The sequence below is a fragment of the Rhinolophus sinicus genome, linkage group LG02 (assembly GCF_036562045.2).
Source record: "Rhinolophus sinicus isolate RSC01 linkage group LG02, ASM3656204v1, whole genome shotgun sequence".
Classification (NCBI taxonomy): domain Eukaryota; kingdom Metazoa; phylum Chordata; class Mammalia; order Chiroptera; family Rhinolophidae; genus Rhinolophus; species Rhinolophus sinicus.
Window position 1 is genome coordinate 142,733,404 of NC_133752.1, and position 17,435 is coordinate 142,750,838.

Genomic DNA, 17,435 nt, shown 5'->3' on the forward strand with positions numbered 1-17,435 from the left:
GCAAAGCAAATATTTCTGTCAATTATGAGTTATTAATAAAGATCAGGGTTTTTTTTTATAACATTGCTCTCTTATCCTTTTCTAATATGCAATTAATGGAGAATAGAGGCAACTATATACAACTAATGAAGAAACTGAGGAAATGTTTTTTGTACTGGGAGAAAGCTGGATATTTAAATTCTTTTTCTTCCATGATTTACAAATATGGTGTGCCATGTAACCACTCTTTGCTCCATTTATTTCACCTATAAGTGAAATCTTTTTATTTATCTCATCTTAAAATAATGTGAAGGAAATATGTGAGATTATATCTTTTTAGCATCTACCACAGGCACAGTGCTAAAAGCCTTGATTTTATTAAATAGGCCGTTGACCATTTCTAACTGATTAAAAGAGTTAACCAATGTGGACTCGCTACATATTTCATACATGTGCAATTCCATATGGTATTCAATTGTCCCTTCCCAAATCCAGTTATGCTGAAAGGTAAATAGTATTTAAAATACCAAGATTCCATAGAAATATTACATTAGAGGGCTAATTTATGATTACTGTTCGCTCCAATTTCATTTTAAATCAGGAGATTATCTTTATCTCCAAATTAAAATAAGTCTGAACCATCTGCCTCTTCATTTCCCAATTCCAAAACAGTTTTTCAGATAAATATTAAGACAGGATATTAAGGAGAGTTAGAAGATGTTTAATAAAATGTATTCTTGATTTTGTGGATTTTAAATCTCTCATTTTAAGATTGGCAATACTTCACTATCTATGCCCAAAGGTTATGTCTCTCCAACATCCTATCTTACCTTGGCAGGGTGCATTTAAAAAAATTATTTTCCCTAGTCACGCTTAAAAGCAGGCACCTAAAAAGTTGATACAATAACCCTTCCCATTTTATTCCTCTCTGGCTCTCGCCCCTTGACAACTGACAACTATTTAACAGGTAAAATGTGATTCTCACACTAGTTCCATGGATTTTTTTTTTCTTCCTGCTTGTGTTTCTCGTGTCTTGGGCTGGGGGAGCCCCTAGGCCCACGACAAATTCAGATCTCGTCTCCACTCCCATTATTGCCTGCAGGAGGTTTTGGTGATTCAAGTTGGGATAAGATATTTCCAGTCAGATTTCTATAAACTTATATCAACTTATAAAAGCCAGAGTGATGATTTTCATAAGACATGCTTTAGTACTCTACCATATTATTGCAAGGTGTAAAAAGAATTCTGGAAAATTTTCTTCAGGTTTCTAAATGTGACTTCATTTTTTTCCTCAGGATGTACAGAAAATGATCTCCTACTTTGTTTCAGTTGCTTTCCAGGAAAGACTCTAATAGTTTAATTAATTTCTCACATAGCTTTAAAATGTGACAAAGTCTAATCAGCTCCAATTGTCTGGGTTCCTCAGGGGTTATAGCAGGGATTGAAAGGAAATAGTCATAGGTGATATCCTTACCACAGGCTTCTCTCTCACCTCAGTAACAGCAGGTTATATATACTGCCGGGTTAGAGTAATAAAGATTTTCTCCAACAGTGTGTTCCTTTCTCCTCCTTCTTCTCTCCCTACTCCATCTCCTCCTCATTCTTCAATTTTTCTTTCTTTTTTTTTTTTTTTTTTTTTTTGTCCTCAGCAAGAAATGAAATCTGTTGTTTTCTGGGTAATTCTACTAGGTAAAGAAATTTCACCATTTCCTCCTCTGATGGCAAATGAGGTGTTATCTAAATAAATGCTTATTAATTTCATCATTAGTAGTTATAAGATGAAAAAGATAACCATCATAATATCTCCCTTTGCATTTTTATTTGATTTGTGTTTTTATTTTTATTTTTTATCTATAAATCTGATCATTTTGCTTTTAAAAAAGGAAGGAACATGAATATCATGGATGTAGCAGTCAGCATCTCAAATTCTTGATAGGTTAGCATTGAATTGAATTGAATCTACCATTAATACATCATCGAAATAAGTGTTCAATACTATAACTGTGTCCAAACATCTATGGCAAGTATACATATGACAAAGATGTAGTTTTACAGAATCCCATATGAAAATGAGTTAGATTTCCTTGATTATAATTAATAATGTGATATGTGTGACTGAGAGGCTAATATGGCCAGTGCACCATTAAGAGAAGTAGAGTGCCCAGAAGAAAGAATGTGACAGTTTAACTGTCCTCTGCACTTCTAAGCAATTCTGCCTCATTCTGGGGACACATTTTGTCTAAATTATCAAAATGATGAGATGACTTTCAATAAAATCAGCATTTCGTACTTTTTCAGTGATTAGAAAAAAAAATATTTATGAGATGAGGATGAAGTAGAAGGGATATTATAGATTATTTACTCAAAGGACAGTTTAATGACAGGTGAATATGTTCCATTCTTATCGTAGCACACATTTCTTACGTCAAAATTTTAATTTAACTCAGTTCATGTTTACTGCATGTCTTCCCTATTCCTAGCACGATAAATAGGGTAGAGAATGAGAGAACCATTTCTGGTTGAGAACCAGAAATAGATTCTAATTCTGGCTCTTTCATTCACTATGATATGACCCTAGGCAAGTATTTCATTTTTCTGAATTACGATATTCTCCACTACAATGTGGGGATGATCACACTTATTTCACAGGATGATGATGCCAAGTGTTAAATTATGTAACGTATGGAATGTAAGGGGCCAGCTCAGAGCAAGCAGTTGACCTGTCTTTGTGAGTATTGCTAGTACTGATGTCAGTGTGTTTAGCAGGTCCCCAGTGGAATGAACTAAGACCAAAACATTAAAATTGCTGATATGTTTCTATTCAAATAAGTGTTAACTTTCTGTTTCTCATATTCTTTACTGGCCTTTCTTAAGCTTTTTTGGTGCACAAATGCCTTGGAAATTCTGACAAAAGCTTTGAGTCCCCTCCCCATGTATGTGTGCAAAAGCAAGCACAAACATATGCATAAAATTTTGTTAAATATTTCAGGAGATAGATTGACTCATTAAAATCTTTCCCATAGTATATATCTTCAATAGATAAAAATTAAAGTAAATTGGTAAAATTAGAAATTTTGCAGACAAGGGCAAAGAATGTTCTTCCACTGAAAAAAGTATTTGAGAATCTTATCTGTTGGGAACTCTGCTAATATTGAGCTTTCTATCTTTCTTAGTAATGATGAAACTAGGCCAAAAGACAAGAGATTGAAGATGTTATATCAAATCCAATTAGAAATTAGAGTTCATTGAGCAATATCCAAAGGATTTACTAAACATTCCCTAGATATAGGATGGCAGATGAGTTGAAAATTAATCCTTATTCATTTGCTGACTTGTAGCCAATTTGTTTCCAAGTATTACATTGGAATCAATTTCAGAGTTTATGTTTTGTCAACAGAACAAGTCCCACTACGCTAATTTTCTAAATCTTTGCAAGCCCATGGTCTGTTTTAATAAACGATAAAAATATTAATCTCTCATGTAATGTGACTTGAAATCGCAAGATAACTAAATATTTGAATAAACATTAAGGTACTGAAAATTTTTAAAACATTTTTCGAAATTAAATTGGCTTTTAAAGATTCCAACATGCCTTTCTCCTTGTTCACTCCCCACGTGCGTTGCCCTAATTAACCCTAAAGCTTGTTACACACTTAAATAATTATTTTTTGTACCTCTGGCTCAGAGGGAAGCAAAAACAATAGAGAATTAAAGAAGTTACTCAAATTATTATAAGTAACCTTTTTTCTTTGGTGATTGTGGTACCTAATGATACCTAATGTCTTTGTCTGCCCAGGAGTTCTCTTCCCTCCTTCTGCTCACAGAATCTGCTCTCTGATCCCGGGGGCAGTCATGTGACCCAAGCTGAGAGATTTCTAACACGTAAATTGGATTCAAGATTAATCCAGAGGTGGGCAGGAATCCAAGAAAGGACAATGGGAATCACCCCCCAGGATTTTAAACTGGAACTCAACAAGTCCGTGTGTTGGAGTTGGGGATATTATACACGTATGAATGGGTAGGGGGTAGAGGATAGTAGCTCTGTCTTCTGTAGTCATAAGTTGTGTGGCTGTACCACCAGAGGGTATTCCTGCATCACACAGAGAGGATGAAGATTCACATAGAGAAAAGCAGAGATGAGGGTCAGCAGAGACTAGCCTGAGAATGTCAAGTATCCTTATGTCAGAGATTCCCTAAAGTCTACAGGTCTTACTTCAATTCCATGAAGTATGCTATGTCCTGTCAATAAATTTTATTTTTACTCAGGCTATATTGAGTTGGGTTCCAATCACTTGTAATTGAAATGGTTAATACAATGACTAAGAGTTTAATGTTATTATTGTTTTGATCTTCAAACTTTTATTTAAAGCAGTGGAATCTTTTTCAAATGTAATAGTAGGAGGATTTCCACCCCACCTCCCCCCCAAAAAAAAATGTTGCTTGGATTCAAGCAGGTAATGAGAGTTCTGGTCTTATACATGCTGCCTTCTTGGACTTCCTTTTGTCCCAGAGGTGACTCCTCCACTTACTACAAAAAGGCCTTGGTATCTGCAAACACTGGGAAAATCACCGGGAAAGTCTTCCTGAGGACAAAGCATACATTATACTTCATATGTTTGTCTGTTTATTTTTTTTTTAATTTAAGTTTTATTAAGATATAATTCTCATACAAAAGTACATGATGGTGATTTGATATAGGTATACATTGTAAAACAGATTGCCTCCATTTAGTTAATTACCATGTGCATCACCTCATATTTATCTTTAAAATTTTTTTTGGTGGGAACATTTAACTTCTAGTCACTTAGTAAATTAATTATACAACAGTCTTATTAACTATAGCTACCATGTTTTACATTAGATCCTCAGACCTTATGCATCTGTCTTATAGCCGAGAGTTTGTATCATTTTACCAAACTCTCCCTATTTCCCCAACTCCAAAAACACTTTTCCACTCTCTGAGTTTGGCTTTTTTATTTTAGATTTCACAGGTTATTTTTTTATACATATAAACATGGTGTAGCTGCATCTTTCTATGATACTTTGCTCTCTTAATGATATCTCTAGATAACTTCATTCCTTCATTCTTCTCATACTAATTTTGTTAAAAGTATACTTTACCTAATATAGTATATAAAAAAATCTGTGACAGAATATTAGCACTTTACAGTAATATGTATTATCACCATTTTCCTAATGTAAATATGAAATTTTGGTTATATCTTTTCAAAAATAATATTCAAATATTTTGTGTCATATCCTTATGTTTTCTATTAAATTTTCATTTGATAGCATATCAGGTTTCGATATTATATAAAATTAATAACCCCAAACTTTAAATTCACTTCTTGATTTTAAAATAAAAGTTGTATAAACAATATTTATAAAGGAAATTCTATGAAGAAGAAAACGTAGAAAACTGCTCTAAAAAGATTTTCTTGTTGATAATTAAGCTTGAAGAGTAAAATACAATATGAAATTTCACTTTGTGATAGTGAATATAGTTATGTTTTATAGTCAATTATTCCTTAAAATAAATGCTTAAATGAGATTCAACTTCGGGTAATGAGCAAACTTCATTTTACCAGAATGCCTTTCGTATAGAAGTCAAGAAGGTTGAGACAATAATGATAATATAATGATGTTTTTAATTTGAACCTCATGAGGTCTCAGTCATCACATCTAAAGCAAATTAGAAATGAAAAAAATAGAAATGTAGCAACAGGAAGTCACTTTTTTTTTTTTTTTCAATATATAGTAGCTATTTTTGTTTTTGCCTACCCAGCATCCTCCCTTCTCTGATACAGCATCTCAACTTTTCTTTGGGGAAATATACTCCACCTATACTCATGCAACAATGTTCAAAAGGGGCTCAATCCACGACTGTATTCAAGATTTAGCCTGGCCAAACAAAGCCCTGATATGCTTTAGACACAGGAATTACTTGAAAGATGAACACATGATCCAAATTCATACAATCAGAATGAATCTCAGGGCTTACAAGGGAGCTGCTAGGAGGAGATGCTTTGTGTCTTAAACTGGAATGGAGAGCCCAGAAACAAATACACACATCTACAGACAACTGATCTTTGACAATGCTAAAAATAACATACAGTAGGAAAAGAATAATCTCTTCAATAAATAGTCGTGGGAAAACTGAGTATCAACATATAGACGAATGAAATAGGGTCTTTTTGAGAATGTCATCAAGGAAATGCAAACTGAAATAACAGAATACCAGTATACACCTATTAGAATGGCCAAAACCTGGAACACTGAAAAAAAATGCTGATGAGGATGTGGAGCAGCAGAAACCCTCACTTATTGCTGGTGGGAATGCAAATGGTACAGCCACTTTGGAAGACAGTTTCTTACAAAAGCAAACATATTCTTACCACATGATCCAATAATTACACTCCTTGGTATTTTACCCAAAGAAGTTGAAAACTTATTGTACACTAAAACTTGCAAGTGTATGTTTATAGGAACTTTTTAATAATTGCCCAAACTTGGAAGAAACCAAGATGACCTTCAGTAGGTGAATGGATAGACTGTGGTACATCAAATCAACGATCTATCATTCAGTGCTAAAACAAACAAATAAACAAAAACACCCAAAAACAAATAAACAGAAAACTATCAAGTCTTGAAAAGATATGGAGGAAACCTTATGTGCATATCACTAAGTAAAAAAAGCCATATTGAAAAGGCTATATTATGTATGATTCCGAATATATGACAATATGACATTCTGGAAAAGGCAAAGCCAGGGAAACAGTAAAATATCAGTGCTTGCCAGGAATTAGGTGAGAGGGATGGTAGAACAGAGAGGACTTTTAAGGCAATGAAACTACTCCATATGATATTATAAAGGTGAATACATGGCATTATGAATTTCTCCAAACCCATAGAATGTACAACACCAAGAGTGAACCCTACTGTGAACTATGGGCTTTGGGTGATAACAATGTGTCAATTGCGTGTGGGACAGGTCATATATGAGAAATCTCTGTATTTTCTACTCAATTTTGCTGTAAACCGAAAACTGCTCTAAGAAATAAAGTCTATTAAAAAATTAATGAAGGAAAATAGGCTGAGAAGTGGTTTGAGGGGAACTTTTGTGGTGCAGGTAATGTTCTCTTTTTGAACTGAGTGTGTTCCTTCTCTGTAAACCCATTAAACTGTATACTCATGGAAAAACAAACTGTAAACATTCATGTCAGCCCTTAGGAATGGCTTATATTTTGACTGTTTCTGACTTCCATTGACATTAATCAATTATGTACATTCAGGAAAAAATAAGTAGCTCCCTGACATTTAAGCTGTTGAAATTATCTTTTGGTTAGCATAGAGAAGCATAGCATTTAATGGTCTTAAAAGCAGTGTATATTTCATTTCAAAAAATTAACATGAACATTTATTTGTCATTTAAATTTTAATTTAATAAGCAATACAGCTTTCTCCTTACATATTATATAAATATATATGCATCTACTTTCTAAGAAACAGCATAGGCCTACAATAAAAATTAGTGAGCAGTAAGAAATAATGAAAATACCATAATAATAGAGTACAAAGAAAGATATACAGCAATAAATTGCATAATTCAGGCAAAAATTTTATTCTTATTGATTTGCACCCCTCCCCCCCAACCCCTGAAAAAAAAGAAATAAAGCTCAGCAGACTTATGATCAAGGTAAATATTGAAAAATAAGTAGCACCTTTGGTCAATAAAATGATTGTCAACATTTGTCTTCAGGAAGCCTAAACAGAGCATTTCTGATTTTGTAAAGAAAATACAACTAGTTGATATGTACCATGAAGCTTAGTTGCTGAATAATTCAGCATTTGCATAGAATGTTTACTGACAAAATAAAAATGAAATCTTCCAAAGAGACTATCAATTTAAAGATAAAATGAACAAGTGTTTGCTTTCTATATCTTTGAAAATTAGCCAGAGAATTCTCCTAATATACCTTCAGTCTGTATCATAGAATACTGCAGTATTCATTTGTTAATCTATATCCATCGGTTTATTTCAACAAAGGAATTATTCTGTGCCAGGCACTTTGCTAGGCATTCAACTTGTTATTGTAACTAAAATAACATCCTCGTCCACAAGGAGCTCACAGTCTAGTTAAGAAAGAGACCACTTTGAAATATATTCAAAACTGCTGGCAAATATGTACTCTCACGGAGAAATTCAACATTTGGTTTTAAATTAGTTATGTAGTGAAAGTTAGAAACTAGGACAGAGATTTTTCTAAAACATTAAGTCCAATTAATACTGTAGTGTAAATGAAAGTTAAGTGGTAAATGATTCAGTTATTCAAACAAGTTTGCTTAAAAATGAAGAAGTAGGAACATATTGAACTGAATAGAATTTTTAAATGATCAACCATATATTCCTGATTTAAATAAATCTACATTATTCTTAATTAAAGATATAACATATATTGTATGAAAATGCCAGTTCTTTCATTTTTGGTTAATTTTTTTCCACATGTTTTATATGCCAAGTTTAGAACTACTACATATACAAAAATAACACATATATGTTCCAAGATCAGATCACAATCACTTTAAGTACATTCATTCATAAGAAGGCAAAAGTAGAGGGTTCTGTCATATATTTTTAAACTTTTACAGGCATTTAAATTAATCATATTGATTTTTTCAATTATTATTGATTTTTTGAAAATGAAATATGTACATAGCCATGATTTAAGTCATACAAAAACAACTGATTGGATTATTTTAGATGTCAGACAAAGCTATTTTTCTCTTTATTTCACTGTTGTAGTAACCATAGTTGATAGACCATGTGACAGTATGGTCATTTGTTCCGCGGCCTTTAAGATGCTTATTAAGAAATCAACTACATTTCTATTTTTTTACTTAAAAATCATAAAACTACAGCCTAAGATATAATTTATACTTTTTAAATTTTCTAAGATTGACCCCTAAATCCAACCCCTAAAGAATTCCTTTCTGCAAGAGTTAGCTAGGTGTGGCTATTGCCAAGGAATGTCTTATATCTGTATTAGCAACAAGTCATTATGTATAACTTTTAGCCCAATAACCTTACTTTAAATACTTGCCCAAATGTAATTGTGAGATGAGAAAAACACATTTGTTGAAGAAATATAAGTAGTAAATAAAATGTTTTTTTAAAATTCCTCAAAAATGGGAAATTATTCATTCTAGAAAATATTAATCAACACACTAGTTTAAAATATTTGGAGGGAAGTGCTTGTAAATAAAAAGCTTTAAAGCAAATGTAAATTTTAGCCAATAGAAGGAAAGATACTGCTCTTCCATCTTTAATACAGTATATGAATTTCTATATGTGACTCATATCTATGTAACATGTGATCTCATTTTTATCATGACAAAGAAGGAACTTTATATTTAGCTGATAGACTCACTGCAGCTACTGAGGCTTTTCCCAGGTCACAAGGACAATGCAAACTCAGTATACGAATGTCAATTTGGCTGAATCTAACCAAACACATCACTGACTGCAAATGTGTTTAGGGTCCTATTCGTGAAAGATTTTACTGTAACACAGCTGTTTATCAAAACTTTTGTTAAAGTATGTTCTTATGGTAAATATCCTTGATGAACTAAGCAACAAATACTGAGTACAGATTACTGTTCTGATACTTTCACAGTGAGAATAGCAAGTATTCTTCCCATTCACCAGGGATGTTTTATTTAGAAGTGACTTATTATTTTGTTTTCTTTCTCTTTCTGGTATGGAATCAAAAGGGAAAAATCTAGAAACACAATATCTATCTAGATAAAATGGGGATGGAGGTAGATGGTTTCTCTAAGATAAAAGAAACTCTAGTTTTACTTTTGCCAGATACCTCTTATAGGTTTTAGCATTGTTTAACTAGGAGAAATGATTATTTAAAAAGCAAGAATGTTTGACATGGATCCTATGCTAGTCATTTTATTAACCCATCCTCAGATTCTTAGATCAAGAAATATTGTTGGGGTGTTCTCCACAAAGGCAAAATTTTCTTGCATACAACTTAGTCATTTAACAAACTTGTGTGTTCTGTGCTCTGGCATTATACTTTTAGGAAACAGATAAATGAATAATTCTTCTAAAATCACATAAGAACATAAGCCAAAAAAAGAAATTAATGGAATACTGACACATGGATTCTATAAACAAATTATTGATGAGTATTTTTAGTGACATATATTGCTATAAAAATATATATTGTGCAAAATCATTCATTCCCCTATGATTTTGTAAACTATGATTCAGTTAGGAGAAATATATTCATTTTAGAAATAAAGGATTTATCAAGTGAGGTTAGAATGTGTTTCCAGGAAAGTATGTATTCACTCTACAAAATTCACCATTGCAAATAGGATAGTTTATGCAGTCATTTACTCCGAGGACAGATACATGTTTAGACAAAGCCCTTAACCTGTTCTAGTATTAGTCTATAAAACTGTGAGTATCTAACAAACCTAATTTAGAGGGCTGAGAAGATGAAACACATGAATTTTAAATATATCTTTGATGCATAGATACATTCAAAATAAAATGCAATAAAAATCAAAATTACATATAATGCTTAGAAAGTAAACACTGCAGTTTACATGTCCTTTCTCACTAAATTCAGAAATATTCATACTTAGAATAGCATGTGGTAGGAAAATAAAGATTAAATAGTCTATCAGAAATTTATACTCTAATGAACAAGCTATATAAATTGGGACTAATTTAAAAACCTTTTTTTAGATGCATATGAAAGTAAAACAACGCACCTAGAATTACAGCCTTAGAAGAATGTTTTAAAATTTTGTTCTGACAATCATATGAGATAAGAATTCCATTCTTTTGTTCACCTGACCAAACCTTTTAACCAACCTACACATTAATAGAGTGTTGAGTGCCAGTGTTTTCATACAGAACTTTTCTAGCTTATTTTGCCATATTTGAATTTAAAGCAAAGAAACAAAAAGCTTGTTTTACCATGTGAAGAAAGAATCTATAATCACTAAGTAACTGCCTCTTCAAATACTGAATATTACACACCTTACTAACAAGTACATATGAAGAGTGAAAAACATGGAGGTCATGAAAATAGAAGTAGTAAACTAAACCCGCCAAAGAAACAAAAATTCTGTACTGAAAAAGGCCATAATTATTTGAAAAATGCTAAAGTTGACATATACATTGTGGAAAACAATTACAAAAAAATAATTTTTAAAAATAATTATTTAAAAAGAGGAGGGAAGGTAGAGCAGCATGGAATTGGGATGGAAGAAATAATGTGCTCTGACAAACTCCCATATGCTCCACTAAAGTCAAATACTCTCTTTGCAATACTACTTTTCCTCTTAAGGTAGAGACCTAAAATTATGATTCTCAATACTACTACAATAATTTTTCATGGACTGCATATAAGTCAAATGAGGTGAAAGGAAAGCAGTGGGGGACAGATGACTAAAGTAAACCAGATTGTGGGACCATAAGAGTTAAAAGCTAGAGTGTATACACAAGTGACAGCAAAGAAGAGAAAATCAGAATTAAAAAAAAAAAAAAAAAAAAAATGAGCTCAGCAAATTATTCATATTTCAGTTATCAACAGAGATAGTTTATGATTTTGAGTATACAAGCATTATAGTTACTGATAATTAGGCCTCTCAGCTTTTAAGTGTATTTCTCAAACATGAGGTCATACACATGGATATGTAGAAATCAAAACCTAAAAAAAAAAATGACATGAGGAAAGATTATCATTTCAATTATTATCTCAATAATTTTAATGCTCTTTGGTATGGTGAACTGTTGTGAGAAGGAATCTATCTGGTATGATGTATCAGTGATGTCATTGCATTGAGAGGGCCTACAGGATGGATGTTATGGTGCTGTGCATGAGGGTAAGCCTTGTTTTTCCCAAGTTGTCAGGCACTTTAATTGGAAACATTCAGGATAGTAAGGGCCAAGGACAGAAAGATCACTTTCAGCATATTTTTAAAAATCATAGTCAATTATATATTTATCATGCATAAGGAAGACTCACATTAACAAAAAATCTTCCAGAATATGAGCACCTTCCTTATTCAAGAAACCTCAAACCTACAGTCACACCAGTTCCCTTATTTGTGAAGATGAGTGCACATTGCCAAAAGTATACACTGTTGACTCCAGGAATATGGCCATTGCTGCACATAAAAAAAATAAGAGCAGATGCAGCACGGGTGATGTTGTGAGAAATGAAAGACATTAGAAGTATACCATCTGAAATAGAGCTAAGGAGAACAATATTCTAAGGATGTCAAAAGTCTAGAGGGAGAAGGCAGAAGCAATGGCGCTTGTTCTTTATATAGGACAAATGGACAGAAATGATAATGCAGATGTTCAAGATAACTTAAAAAATGAGTTAAGGTGTAGGGGCCATTGCATTAAATGATGAAAATGAATATATACTGCACAGATGAACCAAACCATTTGTATCTCATGACATTTTACAAGTTTTTTTGTTTGTTTTTGTTTTTGTTTTGTTTGTAATTTAGGATACACCTGTAAATGGGAATCACTATAATTCTGAAAATAATGTTTCATAGTAAGGACTTTTTATTTATGAATCATAATAAGCAGCAAGCAATATGGGAATTACTTATCCATAAAGAAAATAATTTTTTCTTCTAAATCCAACCCCAGGGAAAATATACTATGCTTGAGTCATATAAATATGTCATTATACGAAAAAAGTCACATTAAAACAATTATGGCTATTATATAATCATTACCATGATTTAGAATAATTTTCATTGGCTAGAAAATCAGGCAACTTGAAACTATATATTCAGGTTATAGCAATGCAGTCTCTAATAGCACTATATAAATCATACGTAACACAAATTACAGTTAAATTAATTGGTTTACCATATAAGGTTTACATTTTTTGTATTTATATTTTATCTAGCTTTGCTTCTACAGTTTCTATTGGAAGGCTACGTAATAGTGAACACACCAGGGCATCTTTCTCCTTTTAGATAAACTTGAGTTTTAGTTTTGATTCTGTCACATATGACCTTTTAACTTTGGGCAATTTGCTGAACTTCTTTGTACGTCTGTTTTGGGTTTGTTTTGCTCATCTATGATATCAGGCCAATAGTCTTTACTTATGATTTGGATTGAATATTAAGGTAGGCAAAATGCATGATACATAAATATTAGTTCCCTTCCTTGTTTTTATCCTTTCTCCCTATTAAATTGAGTTTAACAATCATGATTTTAATTTTATTTAAAGTCTGCAACATTATACAAATGAGGTTGTTGGGTTTTTTTAAAGATACTTTTGGATGGAAAATAAGTTTCAACTAATCGATTAAGGATATCTACATTTTATAACATCAATATAAAACTTACATCATACATCTTGTGGTTGTTTTTTTCTATATCAGTTGTCATGTATAGCCAGAGAAGGCTGTGTAAAAAATCCCGAGATTTTTAAAGTGCACATTCAAATATATCAAACCTAATGATTTTACTTATTTCCTAGTGTCTGGGGCGGGGAGGGGGTGTGTGTGAGATAAGGTGGTTGAAAGAAAGTGATGAATTTGCATCTGAGTGATGAATTGGCATTGAGAAATCATGTCTTCCAACGTGAAGCACATTAGAGCCTGACTCACTGCCTCCTACATGTGTGCTAACTGGACCCAAAAATAACCTGGAAAGAGGGTGGGAATAGGTTAGTACAAATTTATATCCAATATTCTCTTCATAAATTAGTGAAGGCATACAAGTATTTAAGGCTAAATGGTGAAAAATACAGGGTGATCAGTTATCCCAAATGGAAAAATAAACTAGCCAGTGACCATGAATATTTTGGTATCCTGGTTTATGATAACCTTCTTTTTGTACAATTTCATGATAGGGGAATGGGACTGACAAGGGACTTTATTAGTGTTCTGTGATTTTTACTTCATGATATCTTAAATACCTAAAATGTATCATTCCCTAGGGGAAGAAATTGTTACAGACACAGAAGTCCACTATATTCCCTCCTCCGTTTATGTGACTATAGAAAAATGAATTCTCTAGGTCGATCTTCTCTTCTCAATCTTTCAAAGATGCTGTTAAAGCAACAAATATTCTAACAAGCTCAAGGGAGTGAGAAGAGTGAACAAGTAGAAAAATTTATGTTACCCTGGAACAATCTGAACCCTGTACATGAATGAGTTGATGTCACTGTTCTCAGTATGTTCTGATTTAATTTTCCACATTTACGTACGGGAATTTATATGTGTGAATATCTGCAACTTTGTGCAGCACTGCTCCCAGGCATGACTGTATATATCACATCATGTGCTTTGAATGTGCAACTTCCCTCCCTTTCTTTTCTTAACAATTTAATATAATCAGTGTTAGAAATGAAAATGACCAAAGAGCAATGGAATACATATGAACTGAATTTGACATGACAAGAAATTAATCAGTATGTAAATCTCCTTTCATGGAGAAAGCCACTGCAATGTACCCACCAGCATGTCTCTACCAGCAGGTGATAAAGCAGACTATAACTTTAGACCTAAAACCCCACCATCATTACTTTGCTGTTTATTCCCCCTGGGGGTCTGATATCTATATTAATTTGAATGTGTCTTCAGAGAATTCAAGATATTTTTGAAAATGTTTAAAATTGGAGAGCTACTATACAATTTATAATGTTACATTTCTTATGATGAGTCAGAGTTAAATACAAAAGCACTAATAATATGAAAATAACTCGTTCCAGAATCAAGACTGGGTGAAATCAAATTAAATACAGCCATACACTGCCACGTTTCCCTGATTAATTGAGCTATAGTATTGGCACATATTGTTTTACTTAATATTTGGGAAGTACAAATATCTATTCACATGCAAAAAGTGACTGTTAAATGAAATATGGAATTGTATATAGCTTTCTAAACATGAGCCTCATGCTTAAACAGTGCATAAATTTTACAAATAAAATCCTTAACATTAACTATCACAAAAGCTTGGTATCCAGGTACAATCTTATAGGAAATAAGAATAGCACCTGCCTCAACTGCAATAATAATTAAAAAAACAAAAACAAAAAAAACGGCAAGTTCCTTTTGACATCTTAAGAGTGATATCACTTCAGTAATCAAGCACTAAATGCTTTTTATTAATCATGATCTTAAACTTCAGATTTGTAGATGTAAATATTTATAACTTTAGCCATGCTGCACAATGTCTTTCTTGTTTAAAAGTAATTTATCACTCAAAATGGTATTTATAGTTCTGAATGTACACAACTATCATATGACTGTTTTCAAGAGTGATTCAGAATCCCAGATGTTTTCATACAGTTATGAAAATGAGAAACTGCTAAATTAACCTGGCTTACAGTATTGAAAGCTTCCTGCTATCGTGTTATACATGATACCTACACTTCACAAGTGTATACCAAGTCACACACAGCCTCCATCCAGTTCTAGAAGCCTTTTCTACCAGTCTCCTGATTATGTTCAGTCAGCAGGAAGTCTAACCAGTAGAGGGCAGAATTTTAAAAGGCTTCCATTCCTATAGCATGAGATATTTTTCAGTGGCTGAATACAAAGCCTATTCGTGGTTTCTGTTTTTTCGCTTTTGCATTTTGGTGAAGGGAGGGAAATGAGAGAATTTAGAAGGCTCATTAAAAGCACCTCCCATTCTTAGCTTTACTCAGATGGATTACTCATAACAGTAACCTCCTGGTCACCACTGTGTATGTATTAAGAAAAATTAGAATTCAGCCTCTCTGTAAGCCTGTCCACGAGAATTCTGGTTGATTCTACTTTGATGTCTCAGTGTGAAAGTGTGTCTGAAAGTTAAGAAAAATCCCTAGTTATTACTTTCTGGATTACTAACAAAAATCCTTTTTAAAATCAATGGACATAGCTCATTGCTTGGAGTTATTTAGGCTTTTAATTTAATTTACATATTAGGTAAATATTCTGAAAATTATTGGAGCATGCTAGTCTCTAGCACCAGGTACTAATGGCCCCCTCAAAGAAATCATGTTCCGGGATTAATCAAATCTAACAGTGCTCAGAAACAATGGCTTAAAATGGAGTATCTTCTTTTCTTCAATTTTATTATAAACATGCAAATGCTTTTTTTTTACAACAGTAGTTGCATTTTCAAAATAAGATCATCTCTTTTTCATCCATGTCCTTATCTTTAAAACCCACATTGCAAAGTACTATGCAGATGTAATACATTTTTTTTCTCCATGGATTTTTTTTTTAAGTTAAAAAATAAAAGTAGTACGGTGATAATATTTTTTTTTAACTTATATGTCTTTTGTTCTCCAGATACTCTATGTGCACATGGGTGTGTATAAAATTCATTTTCCCTTAATTCCATCTCACACTTTAATATCAAATAGAAAATGAAATGTGGAGAGGGCATTCTTATAGGATTAAACATAGTCCTTCTAACTACTTAAACCAGGAATTTGGATATCAGATCTCTATAATTGAGACTGGAAGTCACTGGAAGAAGACTTTAAAATTATTTTAACAACCACAACCAGAGTTATGTATGGAAAAAAATCGGTTACATTGATTCTTTATGTGCATAATCTCAAAATTTTACCGCCCAAATTAATTTTAAAAATGAAACATTTAAAATTCGCCATTGAGGAAAATCTCATCTCCATCCTTAATTATCATGCCTTGTTTCAACTAAGAACCTTTCAAATATTTTTGGGGGAAAAATACTCCTAAGAAAATCATAAACATTGAAATCAGAGGTGTGATTCTTGTTATATATTAGTTTCTCTTTCTGAGGGATTATTCCCTGTTCTCATACTTTGGACTTTAGCATCATATTGGTTAGACTTGCTCAAGGGTTCAGATTCTCCGGATTCAAGTTTATGCGTTTTCTTCTTTTCTTCTTCCAACTTCTTTTCCTTTGCAAGCAATCTATAGTTTATGGTATTGCCAATGAGCAGCCACACACTTGCTAGGACCACAATAGCTCCACAGGCTATGTACATGTATTTATATTCTCCAGTTTCATCGACCAATTTACCTAAGAGACAAAAAGCATCTTTTAAGGTAGCATAATAAAAGAGTCATAAATTATAAAAGTTTCAAATAAATTCTTCCACAAAGTATGTACTTATTTCTTATTTAAGTTAATGTAAATGAGACTTTAACAAATAAAACAAGTATTCTAGATTATGACTTCTATATATGCAAATAAAGGCATGTATGCAGCATTATATTAATATTACCAGCACATTAAAATTCTTGAAAACCATTTCCCTGAATAAAAATCTACAACCAGGAGAAAGTAAGTGTATATATATGTTTTGAGGTACATATTCATAAATATATACATGCAGGAGGTGCATTTTTTGTATCTGTAAATGTACAAATAGCTATATTTATCTATGTATTTACAGAAAACACATTAACAT

At 32.4% G+C, this 17,435-nt stretch overlaps 1 protein-coding gene across 3 annotated transcripts in view; it reads right to left on the reverse strand.

Annotated features, from left to right (window-relative positions):
- Positions 1–12,563: 12,563 nt before the first annotated feature.
- The window catches only part of SLC16A7 (solute carrier family 16 member 7), a 156,275-nt gene continuing 151,403 nt past the window's right edge, over positions 12,564–17,435 (reverse strand). For all 3 annotated transcript variants that reach the window (XM_019742386.2, XM_019742388.2, XM_019742387.2), the window contains exon 6: positions 12,564–17,044. In XM_019742386.2, coding sequence (XP_019597945.1) covers positions 16,776–17,044 — 269 coding nt within the window. In that variant the 3' untranslated portion in view covers positions 12,564–16,775. The remainder of the gene's footprint in view (positions 17,045–17,435) is intronic.